This window comes from Phoca vitulina, unplaced genomic scaffold (genome assembly GCF_004348235.1).
Source record: "Phoca vitulina isolate PV1807 unplaced genomic scaffold, GSC_HSeal_1.0 scaffold23, whole genome shotgun sequence".
NCBI classification, from domain to species: Eukaryota; Metazoa; Chordata; class Mammalia; order Carnivora; family Phocidae; genus Phoca; species Phoca vitulina.
The window spans coordinates 22,592,050-22,613,362 of record NW_022589726.1 but is presented as its reverse complement, the minus strand read 5'-3'; the positions used below and the strand labels follow the sequence as shown (position 1 = coordinate 22,613,362).

Genomic DNA, 21,313 nt, shown 5'->3' with positions numbered 1-21,313 from the left:
GCCCACAAAAGCTTCCCTCGCTACTCTCCCACCGATGATCTGCACCCCTGAAACAGTGGGGGGGTCCACACTGCCCTGGCTGAGGGTGGGTCTGGTGTCCCAGAGGAGCCCAGATCCTCATCATGCTAGGTGGGCCTGAGGTGCCTTGGCCTCTGTGCCACCACCCCATGCCCACAGGGCCACCTGGAGAGGCTAGGCAGGTACTTACAGCTGGTCCGGGGGGTCCTGCAGCACCTGTCTCACCATCTTTGCCAGGAAGACCCTAGAGGAGGGAGGAAAGGGTGATGGCATGACACACATCCTTCAGTTCTGCAGACCCCAGCGCTGAGCAGGTACACTTGGTGGCCCAGAGATTCCAGACCTCCATGATTCCCCAACCCAAATTCCATTTCTACCCCCTTCTTTCCCTGGGCCCCTTCTTTTCCCAGTCTTTCTCAGCATGGGACTCTTCCTCCTCTCCCTGGACTGCTGACCAACAGCAGCTGGAAGTCTCCCTGTGTGGACCCCCAAAGGGCCCAGAGCAGCGGGACCCCAGCCAGAGGAACCCCCACTGCTGACTAGGACCCCGGGAGCAGGCCGAGGGATGGGGCTCCCCTTGCACGTATCCAGCTAGCACCAACACGCGGACAGTGAGGCAGGCTACTTACTCTCAGGCCAGGAGCACCAGGCAGTCCCTTCTCTCCGGCCTTGCCAGGCTCACCCTGGAGGAAAGAGGGCAGGACCATGAAGGGAGGGTTTGGGGTGGGGGGGCTAGAGCGGGCTGGGGAGACTGGGGCTCGGGGCCATAGCCTGATGGGCAGCAAAAGCTCAAGCCGAGTATCTGCACCCTCTCGTGCTCGGGAGTGAGACAGCACTGCCCCATGGAACGATGTCATGGCTGAGGCCCTGAAGCTCTCAGGAACCCCAGGTTTCCCCAGATCACATGCACTCCTGCAGGACATGGAGGCCCAAGCTGCCCATGGCACCAGGGCTCCTGCTCCTAACTGCCCATGGGTTAACTCTACTCAGGAGCCGGTCCTTTCTCTAGGGCCGAGGAGGGAGGTCGCACTGTGTGCAAGGAAATGGAAGGGCAGGTTGTGACTTACATTGGCACCTTTGGGGCCAGGGAAACCCATGACGCCAGGCTGCCCACGAGCACCCTGAGGACCTGGAGGACCAGGGCGGCCATCTTCACCGGGGGCTCCCTGAAACAGAGGACGCCATAGTCAGAACGTAGACACTCCGACCACATTCGTGCATCCAGCATCTACCAAGTCCCCACTGTGCTGGCGGGCACACGGCACGTGGGGTTGATCAAGGTCTCAACCAGCAGCCCACACCACACACGCAGACCCTGGCAGCAACAAGGCGCAGCTTAAACGAGGAGCGTAGCCCCTAACAGTGCACGCCAGGCTTTGTCTTCCTCCAAGGAAAGGCCCCAAAGCACAAAGGCACACGAGGATGGCATTTTCAGAGCTCCACACCTGGCCTGATGCCCACCATCTGCCCCCTCCCCAATCCTCAAAATGCACAAGCTACCCCCACCCAAACTCCCATCTCTCATCCTACTTGCCTCCCCAGGGATATCCCCTCCCAACTACCCCAGATGGGAGACTTACAGAAGGACCAACTTTGCCTTGAGGACCAGCATCACCAGGGCGACCAGTGAGACCCTTTGTTCAGGAGAGAGAGAGAGGATGGGTGTCAGGAAAGGCCCCAGGTCCTCCCAATCCTGGCCGCACAGGGCTGGAGGGAGCAGGTGGGGAAGGGCACGAGGACTTGGCTCAGAGCTGGAAGTCAAGAGCAAAAGCAGCTTGGCTACTTACCCGGGCTCCGGGAAGGCCAGGCTCTCCAGGACGGCCAGGGTCACCGTTGGCTCCTTTGGGACCAGCAAGGCCGCTGGGCCCTCGCTCTCCAGGGGCTCCCTACACAAGGGGAGGCAGGGAGTCAGCAGGAGGCCATTTGACCAGCAGTGCAGGCACCCCAGCCCCTCTTCCCCCACTCACCTTTGGACCTGCTAGACCATCCTGACCTGGGAAACCACGGTTGCCAGGAGCACCCTAGAAGGAAGGGGGAGGAGGACGGGTAGTGAGTTAGAATGGTCCCTGACCCAGCCATACAGAGAGCCCCGCCCCGCTTCAGGAGATCAATCCCACCAACCCACAAACCACCATTTCTGTAGGTGGGTAGCTATGGCCGGCAAGATTCTGAGAGATTAACTTCTCGGGCCTGTCCTGGGGAGTAGCTCAAACTGTTTCATGCCATCCTGGGGGTGGGGGGCACAAACAAGGAGGGCTCCCTGTCCCCACAGCAGTGAGTGGAGAAGAGAGGAATCGGATACTCAGGCCACAGGACTTGGCCAGAACACAGAGCCACAAAGACTCAACTTCCACGTCCAGGACACACCCCACAGAAAGTGGGAACTCCCAGCCCACTTACTCTCTCTCCAGGGGGACCGACGGGCCCAGCACCACCAGGCTCTCCACGGGCACCTCTTTTGCCTTCTTCACCAGCAGGACCAGGGGCTCCTTGGGGGCCAGCAGGGCCCTGAGAAGCAGCACAAAAGAGAAACAGGGTGAGTCTTCACCTGGCGCTGGGTCCGTCCCTGGCCTGGCAGGGGAGGGAGAGGCCTTGGCTATTGTTTTAGGGCTGGGGACTGGGGAAGAGGGGCCATAAAGGATCGGCCCAGGGAGAGCAGACGTGGCCCAGTGGGAAGAGAGAGGGTGGAAAGTTGAAACTGTTCAAATTGGTCAAACCAAAGATGGGAGCTTAAGCTGCATCAGCTTCTCAACCTGTTATGTCCCCTCCTCCAGGCACAACCTGAGGAGGCCCCAGATTAGGGGACGGGGCTACAGAGGAGCAGGGCCGTGGGCTGGGGGATGGCTCTGGGCCCGAGAGCTGGCGGGCAGATACTCACAGGTTCTCCTTTGGGGCCTTGTTCACCTTTGAAGCCAGCGATACCAGGCTCGCCCTTGGGAAAAGACAGAGGCAGGTTCTCACACTAGGTTCTCTCCATGGACCCTGCCCACCTCCAGACACCTTAAAGGCAGCCCCTTCCTTCCCCCGCCTCCCCGCCCCCCCCGCAAGGACACCAGTGTGAGCGCAGGAAGGAGGGATGGCAGGGTTTGACTCCAGGGGTATTAGTGGGACTTGGGGTTCACATTGGGCCTTACCGTCTGACCTTTCGGGCCCAGAGGCCCAGTTGCACCTTGAGGGCCAGGTGGACCACGGGGCCCAGGGAAGCCGGGGGCACCAGCAATGCCAGGAGCACCCTGTCAGCATGAGTAGAAGAGAGGCGCATCAGGAGACGGAGCAAGGAGGGACTGACCCACCTGCACGAGCCAAGTCCCAGGGCCACACTCACAGCAGATCCTTTGGCTCCAGGAATTCCATCAGTTCCGGGGTTACCCTGAAAAAGAAGATGGTGTCATTATAAACTAAGAAGCAAAGAAAAGCCCCAGCCGCCCCCCAGCCCTCCCAGGCTGCTGATCCAAGGGCTGTCCATTGCAGACATGGCCCTGCTGGATGTTTCAAGGGGAGGACAGGGTTGGAGGGAGAGGTGTCCCTAGAGCTCAGGATGCAAGTGCTGGGCCAAAATGAAGGTTTGGTGGGTGGGGTTCTGCTTGGGGCCCCACTGCTCTCAGAAGTAGACAGAGTCAAGAGCAGCAGGGGCCACAGACCCCAGGTGCTTCAGGCCAAAGGGAAGCTGCACTTACAGAGGCACCGGCCGGCCCGGGGGACCCAGGAGTACCAGGTTCGCCGCGAGGACCTTGAGCGCCCTCGGGACCGCGAGCACCAGTGGGGCCAGCTTCACCCTGGGCAGAGACGGAGGGATGGAATGAGGAGACGACGGGGGGCACAGACCTCTCGCGGGCAGCCACAGGCACGCACCAGCAGGCTGAGACACACACGCACCCACCGTGTGCAGGCGTGTGCCCTGCGCGTTCCCACAGGCCCCGGCCTGATGACCTCGTCCTCCCGCCTCCTGCGCTCGCCATGTCCCCTCGACACCGTAACTCCCCCCCCCCCCCCCCCCCCCCCCCCCCCCCCCCCCACCCCCCCCCCCCCCCCCCCCCGCGGCAGATGCACGCCTCTGTGGGCCCCATCAGCGCCCCTCGGGAAGGCCCTGCTGGGGGGTCCTGCCCGCAGCGGGCAGTGCTGTGGGCTGATGGGCGGGCAACCGAGGTGGGCAGCCTTTACCTCCCCCCCGTCCACCTAGTGCTTTTCCTGAGGAAACGGAGGCCCTGGGACAGCTCGGCTCACGGCACCCCTCCACTCGTATCAGGCTGTGGCCCGGGCCGGCTTGAAGCGAGCCAGGCAGCCAGGGCAAAAGCAAGCTGGGCCGCGGCCCGATTCTCCTGGGCTTCTGGCGGCCCCCGCAAGCCCCCAGCATGGCCTCTGCTTGTACTGTCCCTGTTTTCCTGAAAGGCACAAGCGGCCCAGCTCTGGGCTGTGTGGCCCGCAGAGAGCCCTGGGGAGGCCGCTGAGCCGGAGGCCGGGCAGGGCCTGCTCAGGTTTCTCCTCGGAGCGCTCTCGCTTCACTTCTGTAGTTATTATTTCTAAAGGTCAGGCCCCCTCACCTTCCGCTGTCCCTCCTCACAATGGGTCTCCTTCACCCAGCTCCCAGGGGCCTCAGACACTGTCTGGTTGCCACGGAAACCCCGGGAGGGGAGAGGCAACCTGATGCCAGTGACCACACGGAGGCTCCTTATTCATCTCGGGAGAGAATTCCCAGGGAACGTGTGCACCGGAATCCCCGCTTGGGCCGCGGGGGCCTTTCCCTGAACCGGCTGGCCTCCCCTGGCCCCTGTTAATCCTCGGAAGCACTCTGTGAGCACTGCTGGGCCGCGCCGAGCCCCCCAGCTGAAGCGGGGCCCAGGGGAAGCTCGGAGCCATCTCCCTGCCCCCGTCCTCCGGCTCTCCTCCGGGGCTAGAGGCTGCGGAGCTTTGCCTTCTTCCCTTCGGGTCCTGGTCTTCTGCTCCCTCCCAGATCTCCGATGTCTCCCCGTCATTTTCTGCCTCCCCCCCAATCTCAAGCTGGAACTGTACCCCCAGCTCTGCATCCTGCCGGCTTACTTTCCCTTCTAGCCGGGAGCTGTGAAACGCCTGGCCCTTCTTTGCCTCCACGGAGAGCAGCAGTGGGTGGGGGTGGGAGACACCCCTCAGAAGGGAAGGGGGGACTGTCTGGGGGGCAGTCAGCAAGAACAGGGGAAAAGGGGCAGGGCACGTACCTTGGCCCCGGGAGCACCAGGGAAGCCAGGACCGCCAGCGGGACCCACGGGACCCTGGAGGAAGGAAGGAGGGGGAAAGTGAATGCCGTTTCTGGGTAGTATTTCTCCAGCCCCCAGAGTGAGCCACCCCCACACCTCACACTCCTCCCCACCTCTGTACCGATTTGACTCTGCATCCCTTGTGGCTCAAAGTCCCTGGATGAAAACTGTCCCCACGGCCAGTGTCCCTGAGCCTGGCTTCCCAAGGCAAAGCATCTAACTGTATATATGGTGAGAAGCAGATGATTCTTTGACCTCCCTATCGGTCCCTCCTCAAAAAAATGCCCAAAGCGTGGCTAAGAAAAATGACCCATCACTTCAAAGCTTGTTATCAACATACTAGGGTAACAGGGAGAAAGCGTTCCTGCTCCCCCGCCTTGGAAGGCCCACCCTGCCCGCTCCGCTGTGCTGCTGAACGGGGCTCAGGAGAACGCAGCACGGGTGAAAGGCACTTACCGGAGGGCCTGCGGGGCCTGGTTGGCCGTCGTTGCCCCGGGCACCCTGTGAGAGGGGAGAAGGAAGCAGGCACGGTGAGAAGCCCCGCACGGCCAGGCCCTCCCGGTCAGCAGTCCACCCCACAGAAAACTCGGGCAGCGCTGGGCCCCCGGGGCCCCAGGGAGGAGGGCGAGGCTGGCCTGGCGCCAGGGCAGGACAGCCCCACAGGAAGGAACAGCCGGGAACCCCTCCGTGGTGGCTGCAAGGAAGCGCGCTGCTGGGCAGCAGTGGGCAAAGCTTGGGTGATTTCCTCGCTATTCCATCATTTCTGAAACTTTCATTTAGACCCCAAATATCCCCAACTTCAAGGCCAAGTTATCACTTAAAGACTCAGTGAACTGAGCCAAAGAAAAATGAAAGAGCCAAGCAGCAAACCTAACTCAATTCCTCCCACCTGCTCGCAGTGGGAAACACTTTCGGGGGGCTTGGTTAACCTCCTTAGTTAAGGCTTGGTTAAGGCCTCTCCTTGGTTAACTCCAGGATGCCTCTGGGATCCACCCCCTCCCCACCCCCTCCACACAACCAGGAAACACAGATGCCCACAGGATGCACAGGATGTCTGCCTCTGGCCGGGAAGAAGCCCTGTGAGGGGGACACGGCACTGGGCACAGCCTGAGGAACACATCTGAGCTCATGCCCCTGAGAGTCCTTTACACTGTAAGACAAGGCTGCTAGTTCTTTCTCTCTAGGACTAATTTTTTGTGTGTCTTTTTGGTAAAGATTTATTTATTTATTTGAGAGAGAGAGACCACACGTGAGTGGGGGGAGGGTCAGAGGGAGAGAATCTTCAAGCAGACTCCTCGCTCAGCGAGGAGCCTGACGTGAGGCTCGATCTCATGACCCATGAGATCATGGCCTGAGCCAAAACCAGGAGTCAGACGCTTAGCCGACTGAGCCACCCAGGAGCCCCTAGGACTAGTTTTGAGGGTTTTTCCCCCCCAGGTTTGTGGTGAGCATTCCCCAGTTTCTCTCTCAAAGCCCCTCAGGACCTAGAGAAATTTTAGCCAAACTCCAGGAACCATTAGGCCGCGCGGAGCTAGGCCTGGCCCCTGGTCCTTGGCAGGGGACCAAAGCCAGCCAGAAGGTGACCTTTCCTAAGGTGAGCCCTGCCCGCCTGCCTCTACCTTTTCTGGGGTACTGAAGAAGGATGCTTTCGGGGGAGCTCAGGTTTTAAAAAAGACTCAAATCTTCTTCCTGGCTATGGTCCATTTCTCCTGATAGAGACTCTCCAGATGGGCATTAAACAGGAAAACAAGAGCAGACTGGACAGAAAAAAGTGTCAGAGGGCACATAAAGCCTCAGCATTGGCCAGAGCCCCTTCTGGGCCAGGCTGGCTGCTTCGGGAAACTCTGGAGCCCCTCCCTCCAGCGGCTGGCCAGAGGAGAGGCCTGGGGCCCAGCATGGGCAAAGGGGAGCTGAGCACTGCTCCAGGAGGCCTGCGCTGGGCTGGCGTCCGAGGCCCTGCATGCAGCACGGCTGGGAGAGGGCACCGTCTGGCCCAAGCGGGCACGTGACCACAGCGGGCAGAGGCCAACCCGGCCCAGGCCCGGGCCCAGCCTTGACAGCAGGCCTGCACTTGGAACGATGTGACGTTGTCAACTTTCTATGCCAGATCCTATGCGAGGCCTGCCAGCCGGACTACTGTGGGGACAGGAACCAGCAAGGAGGAGCAGGAAGCAGGGCCTGCTGTGGCCAGGAAGGAGGAAGAACAGGGATGCAGCTCATCTTTGCCCCTCACAGGGTGCAACCACCGTGGCTTCGAGCCTGGCCAAAAAGCTACAAGCCAGGTCTGAATAATCCACCGAAATAGCAGTGTTTCTTGGCAGCCCCAGGCCTCTCTAATCCCCTCACACAAAGTGACTCCAGGACAAAGCCCTTCAGCAGCGCTGGCTGACAAATGGGGGTCAAGGCTGCCTGTTATGTCACTGATCTGCTTTTGAGGGAAATTTCTGCCAAACAGATACATTATCTGGAAAGCTGCAGAGTGAGTGAAGCTGATTTACTTAGGCCAGCCTCGCAAGGGCCTGTGAGGAGGGGCCTCGGCGCTTGGGTGGCTGGGGTATGAGCTCAACAGAAAGCATAATCTTTCTTAAACACAGCTTTCATCACATCACCCGCCTGACCGAGCACCTGCAAGTGCTCTCTACCGCTGAGGGGTCAGAGCTAAACACCTGCATGCGCCTCTGGCTGCAAATGCCCTGCAGATCCCCACGCCCTTCCCTGTCCCCACCAGCAAGAGGCCACCAGACTCTGAGGCTGCCGAGCATGGCTTTAAGCAATTTAACCTTTCTGGGCCTCAGTTTCTTCTTCTCTAAAATGGGGAGAATAGGGGCGCCTGGGTGGCTTAGTCAGTTAGGCATCCGCCTTCAGCTCAGGTCATGATCTCAGGGTCCTGGGATCGAGCCCTGCCTCTGGTGGGGTTGGGCTCCCTGCTCAGTGGGGAGCCTGTTCCTCCCTCTCCCTCTGCCCCTCCCCCTCCCCCTGCTCATGCTCGCTCTCTCAAATAAATAAATAAAATCCTTAAAAAAATAAAATAAAATGGGGAGAATAGACTCTACTGCACAGGATTTGAGGGACGATTAGATGGGACGAAGCACATGAGGTATTGACCCTAGGAAGTGCCTGAGCCACGGCGGCCACATACGTCCCGGTACTGCCAGCCACAGCAGCGATGTCAAGTATAAAGGCCCTATGAGGTGACGCGAGACTGTTACCACTCTTCTAGAGCATCATCTCAACACCAGAAAGTAGCACAGCACTGTAGCCAACTGAAGTCTGTCCATAACTTCAAACTGGACTGACTGGGAGTGCGTGGGGGCTGTGAGAGGATGACCGGAATAATCCCAACTGCTAAGGGAGAGCCCTGCCCCCACCAACCAACCCTTCCACAGTCCACCCCAGTCCTTCAACTGTGCAGACCGGGCCTGGGAATTCGTGACAGGCACACTCAGAATCCATCCCCGCAGGATGACAATACGCTCTACACCTCCCAGGGTGGTTTGGAGGGTCAAGGATAGCCCTATATGAAAGTGTCTTGTAAACTCCGAAGTATGGGCCAAATGGTGGCTTTGGCCTTGTCATTACTCACTGCCGCACCAGCAGGGCCAGTCCGTCCTCGCTCACCGGGCAGGCCGCGGGGACCCTGGAACACGCCAGAACACAAGCATGAGCTGGCTCAATGACACTCTGCCAGCCCTCCCCAGACACGAGAGCGGGGAGCACGCACATGCCCAGGAGGCAAAGGTGTGGCTGCCCCTGAGCCTGCCTTCCCACTCGTCTAGGTCTCCCCACATCACATCAAAGGTGTTTCTGCCCTGGCAGAACCACCAATGCTCCCGTTGCTACTGGGAGCCTTGTCGCCGGCACGTCCCGCTTCGTGCCACAGATGAACCCCCCCCCAGATGTTGAGAAGAGACGGAATTTTTTAAAACTGAAACACATCTTAACATAGGGCTATGTCAAGGAAATGCTGGGGCAACTTGAACAAATCATCTATTCGATAAATTTACCTTTTCGATCTAATCATAATCAGATCAGATCTGCAAAGCTGAATATCTACTTTGCCCGAAGGGAGCGGTTTATATAGCCGAGCCATCTGCTAGGCTTTAGGAGCTGCCTGAAGAGTGTCTGGAGGCCCTCCCAGGGGGTGATATTCATACTCACCATTGGGCCTGGAGAACCATTCTCACCCGGTGAACCACTCTCTCCCTGGGAAAAAGATGCACAGGGTCAGTGAGCAGGTCCCCATTGGCAGCCCCCAGAAAACTCCCAAGGAAGAAGCCAAAAGCTCTGGTCAACTCAGCTAGCACCGAGACCCCCCAAACTTCAGTTCTGCCAGGGACAACTCCCTGAGCTCTCCCAGCCTGCCGTTCTTCCAGCAGGATATTGGGAACTGGGTGTTCCCAACCAAAGCTGACCTGATGTGCTAACTCACTGGCTTAATAGGATCTCCTTGACTGGAAAGAAAGGTGTCTCATCATCTCCCTCTGTCCCCCATCCCCATGTGCTCCTCGGTCCTTACCTTCACACCTGGAGCACCAGCTTCTCCCTTAGCACCATCTAGACCTGGGTAGCCCTAGAGGACAAGAGAAAACGTTCCATCACACTTCTGGGAAACCCTATTAGGAAGATTCATGCCCCCAAATGCTTTTCTCTCCCCTGGGCAATAACTTCCTTCCAACACCATTGTCCATGATACTTACTCTGTGACCCTTGACACCAGGAAGGCCTGGGGTTCCCGGGAAGCCTCGAGCACCCTGCAGTGCAGAGAGGAGATGTTCAAGGCGCAGAGCAGAGGACTGAGTCAAGGCTGCCCTGCTCTGCTAGAGAACCTTCCGAGCCAGCTCCCTCAGGCCGGCAGGGCAGTCAGGAGCCCAGCACTTAGACAGCTCTTGCAGTAGATCCCAGAGCCCCCCCTTACTATGCCTCGCCCCATCCTATGCAAAATGGGTGTAAACAACAGCTGCCCAGCATCCCCCCGCCCCGTGGGCCTGTGTGAGGATCCTACACATCAGCATGAGGGCGGAGGTGTGTCGGGGCTGTTGGAATTCCATTCTAGAAGTGAGCGAGCTGAACCAGATGCGCTGGGTGTGAGGTCACTGCCTCAGCTGCAAAGGAGGGAGACTCGGAACAAGGTTTGAGGCTGGGGGGGGGGGGCGCTTTACCTGAGGGCCAGGGGGGCCTCTTTCACCAGATTTTCCAGGCTTTCCAGCTTCGCCCTGAAGGGAGAGAGATGTGTTTCAGCTTCAGCAGAAGACAAGTTAGCATAGTGGGCACTCTCCAGATCGCATCTCTCCTCCCCATCTTCTATGCCTTTTGCCCACCTGCTTATTCATCTCCCTCACCTCCTTGGGATTCCGGACTTTGAATGCCTTTCCTGGGTCATGACGTATTCTTTCGGACAGCTGCACATTGCATGGGCAAGCTCCTCCATCCCGACCAGCCTGCAGCTTCCCCAGGGGACTCTCCTCTCTCCCCTCCGAGGCTCTGCAGACTGGGCTAGGCTACCTGCCCCGGGGAGACTTTCACTGTCTAATGTGATTCATAAGAACAGCTCGAGAGCCAACTCTTATCTTTTCACTTCGTTTGCATCCTTTGCAGACATCCTGACTCAGGCTGCGCTTTTCCTAGCTCATTTACAATTAAGATAATGTTGGGCTGTTGAGCGTCTTCCTTTTGTTTTCCCTTCTCAACATCTTTCCCCCTGTGTTTTCCCTCTCTTTCTCCCGTTTCTCAATTTCCCTTCCTGGAGCTAATGATGTTTTAATCATTTCCCTTCCCAATGGGTCCAAAGCAGTCCCCAGGCACTCGTAAGCTAAGCTGCAAGTGGGAATGTAGATGGTAGACAGAGTCTGTGGCTCTGATTGACCAGTCCTGCCCCTAAGGACACTTCCACCCTGGGCCAGGCTGAGGGCGCTTCCGCATCACTGCCCCAGTACGCACATCCTCCCCACACCCTTTCAAAGGACGCAGCAACTCATTCAACTACTCAGGGATACTCACATCATCACCAGGTTTTCCAGGGGGGCCAGGAGGACCACGGGGACCCATGGGACCCTACAAACGAAGTAAGAAAGTTTAAGAGATGGTTGGAGGGGGATGATACCTAATCAGTGGACAAAACTTCGGGATTGTAGCCTTTGGAATCTAAGTTCTTCCATAAGGAAGAAAGATGGGGGTGGGGGTGGGGAAGCCCACTTTGTGCTGAGAGAAAGCAAGAGTGCAGAGCTGATTATCCTGGAAGGCAGCACAGGCCACGGGTGACCCAGAAAGGGGACTGTTGTGACAGAGCTCTGGTGGTCCTTGCCACCTGGGCTTCTCTGGGAGAGATCCCGGCAGAGCTAAGTGGCATCTCGGGGCCCTCCACTGGGAAAGCTCTGGGCAGTCTTGGTGTCTGCGTGGTATATCACTGGAGACACCGTCCCCCCGCCCCGGGGGAGGGCAGGGCCCATGCAGGTACTCACGGAGACACCGGGTTCTCCGGGTTCGCCAGGGTTGCCCTGAAATCCTTGAGGTCCCTAAAAAGTAACATGAGGACACCAGGTTAAGCCCACAGACTGACACGAGAGAGCTTGAACGCGTCTGCACTGCACGGAGCAGAAAGACCCAGGACTTACGGGAGCACCGGCGGGGCCTGGAGGTCCTCGAGGTCCCATTGGGCCCTGCGGCAAACAGAAGAGGAGGGGGTTCACTGGAAATGCTTCACCAGCGGCCACCAGCGGGCCCCCGCCTCCCAGCCAGGGGCCCAGACAAAGGACAGACAGTTACTCTGTGGGCAGGGGCCCTACAGTGGCTGCTCCTTCTCATTTCCCACTCCCCACGCAACAATCTATTTATTTATAGGCACCATTTGGATCGAGAGGCTGGCCTTGCTTTCTCCTGGACCCCAGCCACGTTTACTAAAGTCTGAGTTTCATTTAGCTGGTGCCAAGCTGGAGCTGCAGGCCTGAGATTTCCTGCTGGAAGTCCTGTGGGCGCTGGAGGACAGTGGCTGCTATCTGCATTCTTCAGTTCTCATTCCAAGAGCAATAGCGGCTGGCCTTCCAGCCTCAGCCTAGATGTGTCTCTCCATCCTCATTCTTCTTGGTCACTCCAGCGCGTCATTAGAACTGGCATCCATCACCATTAAAAACCAAATGCTTGGGGCTAACCCCATGGGAGGTTACATAACTGATGGAGAAGAGCTGCTCTAAGCAATTATCTGTAACGTGAGGTTGTCAGATTCTCTGGCTCTGCTAAGGGCCACCTCCTGCCATTTTGGCTGCAAAAAACTGGTGTCTTTCCTTACCATCGGCCCTTGCATCACTCCCATCTGGGCACCACCAGCCTTCTCGTCAAATCCTCCAGCCATCTGGGCAGCAAAGTTCTGCAAATAAACCCAACAACATTAGGAGCTTGAGAGGCCCCAGGTTGTTCCTTCTCAACTGGGTAAGCTATAAATTGGGATAGAAAAAAAAAAAAAAAGCCCTCTATTTTAGATGAACTCTAATTGTTGGAGACTAACCTAGCATTGAACAGAATTGCCAATGATTCCTGAAAAATCGTTCTGGAAATGTGTTACGAGATGCCAGTGGCATAATCATTTCCCTGGAAGATAAAATGCTATTTGGAGGAGTATCAGTTACCCGCATTTCATTGCACAGAATTATTTTTTAAATTCTAAAATAGTAAATACATTGTTCAACCTACATTGAGAAACAGAACTAAAATATCACTTTAAAGTTTGTTTTTTTTTTATTTGATTCCCAGGAATTTACTGCCCGGCAAAAGACTAAAATCAACAGCCTTAAAATATTTCAGCAAGGGAAGGCGTAGGCATCTGCGAGCCTCTTAAGTTGAAGAACTCATAACCTAGCAAGCAGCAAAACGGCAAACGTGCAAACACTGGACAATAATATGATCCGTTGACTGGCTTAATTCCAAAAATGACTTTCGCCACACACCTTCACTCAGTGGGCCTCTTTCGTGAGAATGAATAGTTGCTTGGAATGGACCTGGCAAGGACCGGGATTAAATGTTTTCCAAGGACAGTGGTCACTCTTCTTCCAGGTAACCACAAGCGCCCGGTCATCCTCTCCCACGGCCCCCACGCCCACGCCCAGGAATCAACCGCACAGGACAGATGCCTGGAAGCCAGGTACCTGAAGACTTTCTTTGCAGAAACCCGGTGAGTGAAAAAAGTCATCCCTGAATGCCACGGTCTCAGGCCTAATATGTGACTCCACTAAATTACAGGCCCGGGGAGAAGCCCGTGGATAGGCTGTGGGAGCCGGCCAGGTAAGTGTGAGTAGCAATTTAGAAGCCACAGTTCTGGAAGGACAGCCTGAAGGGAGGGGACAGAAGGATACTTACTCCACCAAGGCCAGGGGGACCAGGGGGGCCAGGAGGACCAGGGGGGCCAGGATTTCCAGGGGTTCCAGGCTCTCCATCTCTGCCACGAGGTCCAGGGGCACCCTTGGCAGAAAGAGAAAGGGGCACCCAAGTGAAGCAGGGCTGATGCAAGAACCACCCGGCCACGGGCTGTCCCTGAGGCGGTGGTCACGCACATGGGGGGAGGGGGAGACGTTCAGAGGACCTGGGGAGGCCACGGGGGGTCGGGGAGCATTTCTCAACTCACTTTTTCACCTTTGTCACCACGATCACCTCTGGGTCCTTGTTCACCTGCTGGTCCCTGAAGGTGAAGAAAATGTTGAGATGATGGCAAGGCTGGGGGCCTGCAGATCAGTTACTTGAGGAAGGGATGGAGGAAGGGATTTCTCCCTTTCTTACCTGAGGCCCAGGAGGCCCTTTAGGTCCTACAATCTGTGGAGAGAGAGAGAGAGAGAGAGAGAGAGAGAGAGACGCACAGGATGGTGTATTAGAGGGAGTCCAAGGAGCTGACCCAGTTAGAGCAGGAGAGGCAACTGGTACGAGAATAATGTGTACTTACATCCTTGATGTCTCCGGGTTCTCCTTTCTGTCCCTGCAACAGGGCACAATCTGAGGATGGAGCTACGCAAGCCCACCAAGGCCTGAGCACAAAACCCCTGGCCCGCAGCCCAAGCACTGAGGTATCCCCTAAAACAGCCCTCTGCAGCTGCCTACCAACCACAGGCTGGGCGCGCATAACACTGCTTCTGAAGAAAGCCCCAAAACAAGAAGAAGGAAAAGCCCTTACCTTTGGTCCTGGTTGCCCTGCAAATGGAAAAAGAGAAGAATGAAAAATTGTGAGATGAAGAAGTACGAGTTCTTGTTGCGCAAACACTCTTTAACAGAACAAACACAGGACACAACCCCGGAAGGGGACAGCTTCCTGTCCCCTCTGCTGGGATGTTAGGGTCACTGGGGTCCTGGGGTTGCTGAGGTCCCTTGAGGAAGGGAGCTGACCCAGACTTTGTTATGGAAGAAGCAGTCAGCATGCAAAAGAATGGAGCAGGGCCTACGAAGCGATCTAATTAGCTCCAAGATAGGAAGCACCAAAAGCTGGCGGAAGGTCCAAGTCTCTTCTCTCTCCACAGAGTAGGAAGCCCTTCCCGCAGCCCGAGCCCTCCTGGAATAGGAGTTAGGTGGTCAGAGGGGCCTTACATTCAAGCTGCGTGTCCTCGAAGCAAGCACATGAACACAGCAGGGCATGGGACTTAGGGCATTGCAGCCAGGGCCATCCCAAATCAGTGAGCCCGCCCCCCTCTGTAGCAGCAAAGTGGGGAGGCAATCAACACTTCCTGCACGCGGGCCTCAGAAATGACCCGGAAATCTGGACCAGAAAAGCAGGTCACCAGTGTCGGCGAAGTGTTAAGGAAAGGCAACTCCTTGCTTCGCTTTCCACTTTCTTCTCCGTTGGAGTGGGAGGGGGACAGTGAGGGCCACCCAAGGGGCCTAGGCATGTGACCCCCCCCATGCGACCGGGAGATGGGGCCTGTGTCCAAGTGCTGGGGAGGGGTCACGGACACACCACGCAGCACTGGTTCTGGCTGGGAGTCAATAAACTGCACCGGAATGCAGCCCGCGGGGTCCTCGCCCAGCCCCACCTCCCAGCACCCAGCTCCGCCTTCTCTTATTAACTCACATCTTAATTGGCAGTTAACTCCAAAAGAGGTAAACACAAAAGGAAACTGCCAGGGAGGGTCCATATTTCAAAGAGGGAGCCTGCCCTCTGTCTCCCCACTAGCCGGCAGAGGTTTCTCCCCACTGAAGACCAGATATTTAGCGGCCTTCTACAGAGAAGATGAGCTGTGGGTCATAGAGGAATTCGTCTGGGGTCGGGCCCACAGAGCTTGTGCTCTCCATCGTGGCTCCCAGTGATTGGCAGAGATGATTCCAGAGAGGGTACTTCTGTGGAATCACATCTGTCCTTCCAGATGTCGGAAGTGTATCTGGGGGGAGGTTTGGGGTGAGGAAGGACCCCTCTAAGTGTCTCAGGCTCATTCAGGGTCAACCTGCAAGCAAGAAGTGGCCTTTCCTTTTGGCCTCCGCTACTGGGGTCCCATGGATAACCAGTCCCTGTGCTTCGCAGAGAGGACCAGCATCCATGGGAGGGCATGTGCTGCACCTGCGAGTAATTTATTTATGTGGAACAGGAAATAAATAAATTACGACCACTGGCCGTGGCGAGGTCAGTTGAGCAGATGGGGCAGCACTCTCCGAAGGGGGTCTCGGGGCTGAGGCAGTCTTTCATGTCTTCACAGATTATGTCGTCACAGAGCACGGTCCCAGTGTCACAGACACAGATCCGGCAGGGCTCGGGCTTCCACACATCCTTATCATTATACCTCTGCCCGTCCTGCACACAGCTGCCGGCCTTCTCTGCACCAACGGCCCGGCAGGGGAAGCAGGGGGAGCGAAGGGAGGGAGGGGGTGGGGAGCCAGAAGAGAAAAAGAGAAAGAGGTTGCAGTCAACGTGACATCATTCAAATGCTGAAGAATGCGGGCTCCAGCCACCCGAACATGGAGGACTTGAAAATTATTTTTCTAAGCCATTCTTCAAGTTACCTTTATTGAGCACCTTGCATTATGCTCTCTATTCACCACTGAAAATCCAGACCCAGCAGGGAAGGGGAGGGGCGGGGCTACTGTGGCATGTTCTCTTCCGGCATCTAGCCTGGGGCAGAGGTGACGGGGCAGGGGCAAGCTGGAGTGGGAGCGGGGGGTGAGACCCCGAATGGGAACTCAGGAACTGCAAAGACAGAGGAGAGGAGAAAACAGAGACACCCCCCCCCCACCACCCCAGCACAGGTACAGAGGCCTTGTTTCTGCCTTCCTCTAGGAATTATGCGATTTGCTAAATACAACTGACAGGTAAAATGCAGAAGGCATGTAGAAAATTCTACCCACAAAAATTAGAATCTATAAACGGCCAGACTCCAAAAGTGTATATATGGGGTGGGGGTGGTGAAAGGAGGAGCTGTTAGAATCAGGATTATGTCCCATTATTTAAATCCTATTAGAATCAGGACCAATTCGGGGAGGAGGATAGGCCGAGTCAGACAATAAATACACTTGGGACCGCAGCAGCCTAACAGAATGCTTGGGAGGCAGGAAGGGCCAAGGGACACCCCCTCCAGCCCCCGAACTCCCCCACCCGTGCTGACCTCCAGCCGTTCCCCTCCCTGGAGAGACCCTAACTTCATCCGAAGACAACACCTCAATATGGGGGGTGGGGCGGGCGCAGGGTGCTTTGAACGCCTGGCCTGGGCTAAGATGAACCAGTCCAGGCCTGTCCTCGTCCAAGAAGGCAGACCAAGAACGGCACGGACCAGTCCCTCTCCACTAGCGCCCTGCCGTCTGGAATTCACCCTGCAAACGAAACCTGTGCTGACAAGAGCGCTCCCGAGAGCGCCAAGGGCTGGAGAGCCCGCACCACGTGCTAGGGAGCGCCCAGCGCTGTTTTTCTCATCAAAATCCCCAAAGCAGTGGCAGCTGCAGGGGATGAATAATAGGAAAGAGCCACAAACCAGGTGGGCGGAGAAAGAAATGGGCCTGCCTGGGGCTCTTGAAGGAGGCTCTGAAAATCTAAAGATAAACCTTTTTTTTTTTTTTCCTTTGCCACCAGTAGGAACCCGCTCAGCCTTTAGGCCAGATAATCCCGGCGAGGGTAGGGGGATCCCAGGGTGTACACGTGTCCCAGCGCGGGGACACGCCCACCGCTAAAATAGCTGGAACTGCAGAAAGCGGGCGGTGGGGCAGGGGAGGGGGAAGAAGGAGAGGTTCATGGTATTCCGTCCGGACTAAGGAAAAGCCCACTCTCACCCAAGAGGGCTCGGGGTGGAAAAAAGAAAATGCCGGGAGAAGGGGGTGCACCCGAATGCGGATCGGATTTCCCTGGGAAGGGCGGCCCAGGGATGCGCGGGGGCGGGGCCAGGCGGCGCGGGCTGTGGGAGCCGCTGGGTGACTCTCCCGGCTGCAGCTCTGGACGCGGCTCGCCCACAGACCCTGGGAGGGTGAAAAGTAGGATTAAATGACTGCCCCAGAAAGGAGCCAGCCCCGTAACCGGATCCCCTAGGTGTGGACGGAGGAGCCCAGCACCTCCATAATTGCTGTTCCAAACGGCTGCCGATAGCATCCCGGCGCGCCTGATCCGGTTCCCCTCGTTACCGCACGCGGTATAAAGTGCCCCTTTGTAGCAGGCCAATTAAAAAGTTACCTCTTTCGGGGAACTGTTTTTGCTCCGCCGCCGCTGAGCGCAGGGCTGGAGCCCGGGAGGCGATGGCGGGCGGGCACAGGGGGGCATTGTGGAGAGGGGGTCGGGGAGTCCGGGGGAACCCACCGGACCTCGCCTCTCATGAATGGGGCTTTTCTCGAGCGCACACAGAGCCCGATTCACAGGTCTCCGCAAGGAACCAGTTTAAATAAATACGGGCAGCATTTCAGCCCCATCTGGAAGCCATCGCTGCCAATCTCCCAACGCAAACAAGCCTCACAAAGGAGGATTGAGGTCTCTCCCCACAGCCGAGGGGCACTTTCGGAGGCGAGGGCTGTGAAATGCAGATGTGGGTCAAAGACGCCGCCTCCAATGAGTTTCTCCAACTCGTGGACAGATGGGAGGGGGGGTGTGCCCGAGCTCTAGGGTTCTGACATCCCTGACGTCCACGCAGACCGTGCCTTTCCCCCACGTCACTTCTCTGGGTCCACTGACCCGGGGGAGGGGGTGACCGGGCTGGGATGCGCCAGGGAGCAAAGTCAACGGCCCCGATGCACTCCCCCCTGGAGAGAAGGAAGATCTGGGCCCAAGAAACTGTGGAATTCACTCTCTCCCGGGAAAGCTGCAGCGGTGAGAGCGCTCTGCCACTGAAGTGAGTGCCTCTAATACCAGATGGAGAATTTGGGAATTATTTTAACGTCACTTAGCTAATTTCACTGTGCACTAAGTTTCCGTAACGGGTGTCCGTGCGAAATGAAGACAAAAATATAGTCAGTCCGAGCCGGGATCACTTATAGACACACCGTATTCCAACAAGTGCCCGGGAGCGCGCGGCCAGTTCAGCGCAGCGCCCGACGACTGGCCAGAATCTCCTGCCCCCGCCTCAAAGCCGCTCTAATGAAGGGAAAGTCCTCCTGGGCCCAGAGCCTTCGCAGGAGAGACCAAATAGAGCCTGGTCGGCAGAGGGATTGTGATTCCCCCCCATCCCCCGCCCCCCCAAAAAAGTTTCCTCTGCGATTGATTTACAATCTGTAACATACAAAGACAGGGCTGGAATCCCAGCCATCGGAAACGTGCCCAAACACGCGGGGAAAAAAAAAAAAAAGTCCTCTCTACCTAATACACTTTCCAGGCTTCGTTTGTCCTGAATATAATCCCAGACAGTGGGACTTTACCAAAGGAGGCGATGGAAAGGTGCGATCCGAACCGCCTTTGGACTAGACTGTAAAACTGCTATCTCTAACTATATTCGGTTGAAATTGTTACAGCAGTCGACCAACTGTGCCCGCCTCCCCTGCCACACAGACACAGACCCACAGCCCGCAGCCTGGCTCAGCGAGCTCCAGAAACTTAGAAGAGTAACTCATTGTAGTACCTCCGGGGTTTGGAGGGGAAGACCGCGGGGAGGGGGCGCTATTTTCTGGGGCGTTTGAAAAGCACAGTCTGGTTGGAATGTTATCGCCTTTCAGATGGCCTCTCCGACGGGAAGTTTCTGCACCCGTTAGAGGCCGGGCGAAAGCCGAGATGAGAATGAGGGCTGCACCTTGCTCCTGCGCCAGCCGGGAGGGGGAGGAAACTGCCAGAGGCGCTGAGGTCTCAGAGCGCCTCTCCGAAGCGTCTTTGTGGCCTCGGATTTCAGCCCACCAGTTTCAGAGCATCTCCTTTGTCTAACTCCCCTTTGAACCCTCCAGCCACCAACCCCTGGACAAGATTGCGAGGTCAGCCCTTTGGCCCTTCCTCACTCCTTCGCTAGTGCCCGTTCCAACTTCTAAGATCGATGGGCCAAGACCTGTTTTTGCTGAACTCCGAGTGCTTCGAGGAGGTGAGTTGTGTGCGTGTGCGTGTGCGCCTGCCTAATTATCAAAGCTGGTGGAAGAGAGTGCGCTTAAATCTGTGCTCAAACATCTCAACCCCCCGACACTTGGCACGTTTCAAATTCCTGCGCACCGTAGAGACCTGCAAATGCCTCCAGCTGCGACCCGCACCGGAGGACTCTCGGGCAGAGCCCCTAACTTGCAGAAGTCCGCTAGGTGAGCTCCTGCGCATCTTGCACCCAAGTCTCGGCGCGCCGTGACCCCGGGAGCCACTCTAACCCGGACCCACCGGCTCCAGAGCGGGAGAGGGCGTGGGGGGGGAGGGTGCGGAGGGAAGACACAGAAGAGTGGCAGGCAGGGGCGTTGGGCGACTTACGGACATCCTGGCCGTGACATCGAAGGACAGCGGCGACGAGCAGCGTCAGCAGCACCAGCGTCTGGGGAGCCCCGAAGCGGATCATGGCTCACCGCGGGGCCTGGCGGAGCCGGCCCGAGCGGAGCGCAGCGAGGCGGCAGGAGCACGGCGTGGGTCCGGGTCTCTACCGCGCCCTCATGCAGGAGGCCTTTGGAGCAGGAGGAGGAGGCAGGAGACCCGGCAGCCCAGCAGCGCTCTGCGTCTTCTCCCGTCCGCCGAGCCCGTTATATGCGCCCGGCCCGCCTCGAGACTGGCGAACTCGCCCAAACCGCGGGCCGCCCCCGGCCCCCCGCGGGGCTGTAACCTGAGACCCCGCCCCCGGAGCCGGCCTGGGCCCAGCCAGAGCCCGCACCTGCCTGGACCGGACCCCCCTCTCCGCTAGCCCAGCTTCCCGCCCCCCCCCACCCCTAGTGTGCTGAGTGGCCTGATCGGGCGGGGCGCAGAGACGGCTGCTGTCCTCCCCCCAACCCAGAGCTGCGGCGCTGCCCCCTCCGACCACAGGCGGGAAGGGGGGCCTCCGGCCCCTCCCCTCGGAGTTCTGCCCGGATCGGAGGGGCGGGGGGTGTTTGCAGAGGCGCAGGCCGCGAGCCCTAGACCGTGGACGGAAAAGACTTGGGAGGGAGCGGGCAAAGTGGTAGAAAGGAGCAGCGGTGGAGGGTTAGGGGGGCTCCGCGTTGGGACCTTGGGCGGAGGGCAGGAAGGAGGGCACACGGGGAGCTCGCGATGGTATCTGGAATCCTAAATCTTGGAGCCAGTCAGGCAGGACCAGGTTTGGGGAGTTGCCCCAACCTATCTTCTGGCCACTTCCCGGAGTACCTGGCCCCTGGCTCCCACCTGAAGGTTCAGAACAACAGCCCCAAACCCATCCCCCATCCAGCTTTGAGAAGAACGAGCCTCCTCTGGAGCCTTGGCAGACATTGGCCGGAGCCAATCGCCAGGAAAGGGGCCGGTGTGTTACCGCACAGAGGGAGACCTGTGTGAAGGTGTGGGGGCGGGGGCAGGCCCCGGGAAGGGGGCTCGAGCAGCCACAGAGGACGGAGGGAGCCGAGACTAAACCGTGCATGCTGCCCAGGTGGGGGACTGTCTAGTTCCAGGCTCAGACGTGGTGTCTGCTCTTCCTGGCCAGGGTCCGGGAGTCCCGGGGGGAGTGGGCACTGCTGCCCCAGATTGAGCAGTTCTGGCCAGGGATGGTTGGTCACTGCTGCAGCCCTGTCCAGGGAGCCAG

General features: G+C 57.9%; 1 protein-coding gene across 1 annotated transcript in view; it reads right to left on the bottom strand.

Annotated features, from left to right (window-relative positions):
- Positions 1-20,134, bottom strand: part of COL2A1 (collagen type II alpha 1 chain) — a 30,577-nt gene extending 10,443 nt beyond the window's left edge. The window contains exons 1-27 of the mRNA XM_032421111.1: positions 20,050-20,134; positions 15,816-16,025; positions 14,401-14,417; positions 14,173-14,205; positions 13,596-13,697; positions 12,532-12,609; positions 11,861-11,905; positions 11,708-11,761; positions 11,247-11,300; positions 10,409-10,462; positions 9,947-10,000; positions 9,766-9,819; positions 9,408-9,452; positions 8,833-8,886; positions 5,706-5,750; positions 5,211-5,264; positions 3,696-3,794; positions 3,344-3,388; positions 3,153-3,251; positions 2,897-2,950; positions 2,419-2,526; positions 1,986-2,039; positions 1,806-1,904; positions 1,599-1,652; positions 1,086-1,184; positions 648-701; positions 209-262 (exon numbers count right to left, since the gene is read on the bottom strand). Of these exons, the coding sequence (XP_032277002.1) occupies positions 209-262; positions 648-701; positions 1,086-1,184; positions 1,599-1,652; positions 1,806-1,904; positions 1,986-2,039; positions 2,419-2,526; positions 2,897-2,950; positions 3,153-3,251; positions 3,344-3,388; positions 3,696-3,794; positions 5,211-5,264; positions 5,706-5,750; positions 8,833-8,886; positions 9,408-9,452; positions 9,766-9,819; positions 9,947-10,000; positions 10,409-10,462; positions 11,247-11,300; positions 11,708-11,761; positions 11,861-11,905; positions 12,532-12,609; positions 13,596-13,697; positions 14,173-14,205; positions 14,401-14,417; positions 15,816-16,025; positions 20,050-20,134 (1,857 nt within the window). The remainder of the gene's footprint in view (positions 1-208; positions 263-647; positions 702-1,085; positions 1,185-1,598; positions 1,653-1,805; positions 1,905-1,985; positions 2,040-2,418; positions 2,527-2,896; positions 2,951-3,152; positions 3,252-3,343; positions 3,389-3,695; positions 3,795-5,210; positions 5,265-5,705; positions 5,751-8,832; positions 8,887-9,407; positions 9,453-9,765; positions 9,820-9,946; positions 10,001-10,408; positions 10,463-11,246; positions 11,301-11,707; positions 11,762-11,860; positions 11,906-12,531; positions 12,610-13,595; positions 13,698-14,172; positions 14,206-14,400; positions 14,418-15,815; positions 16,026-20,049) is intronic.
- Positions 20,135-21,313: the final 1,179 nt, after the last annotated feature.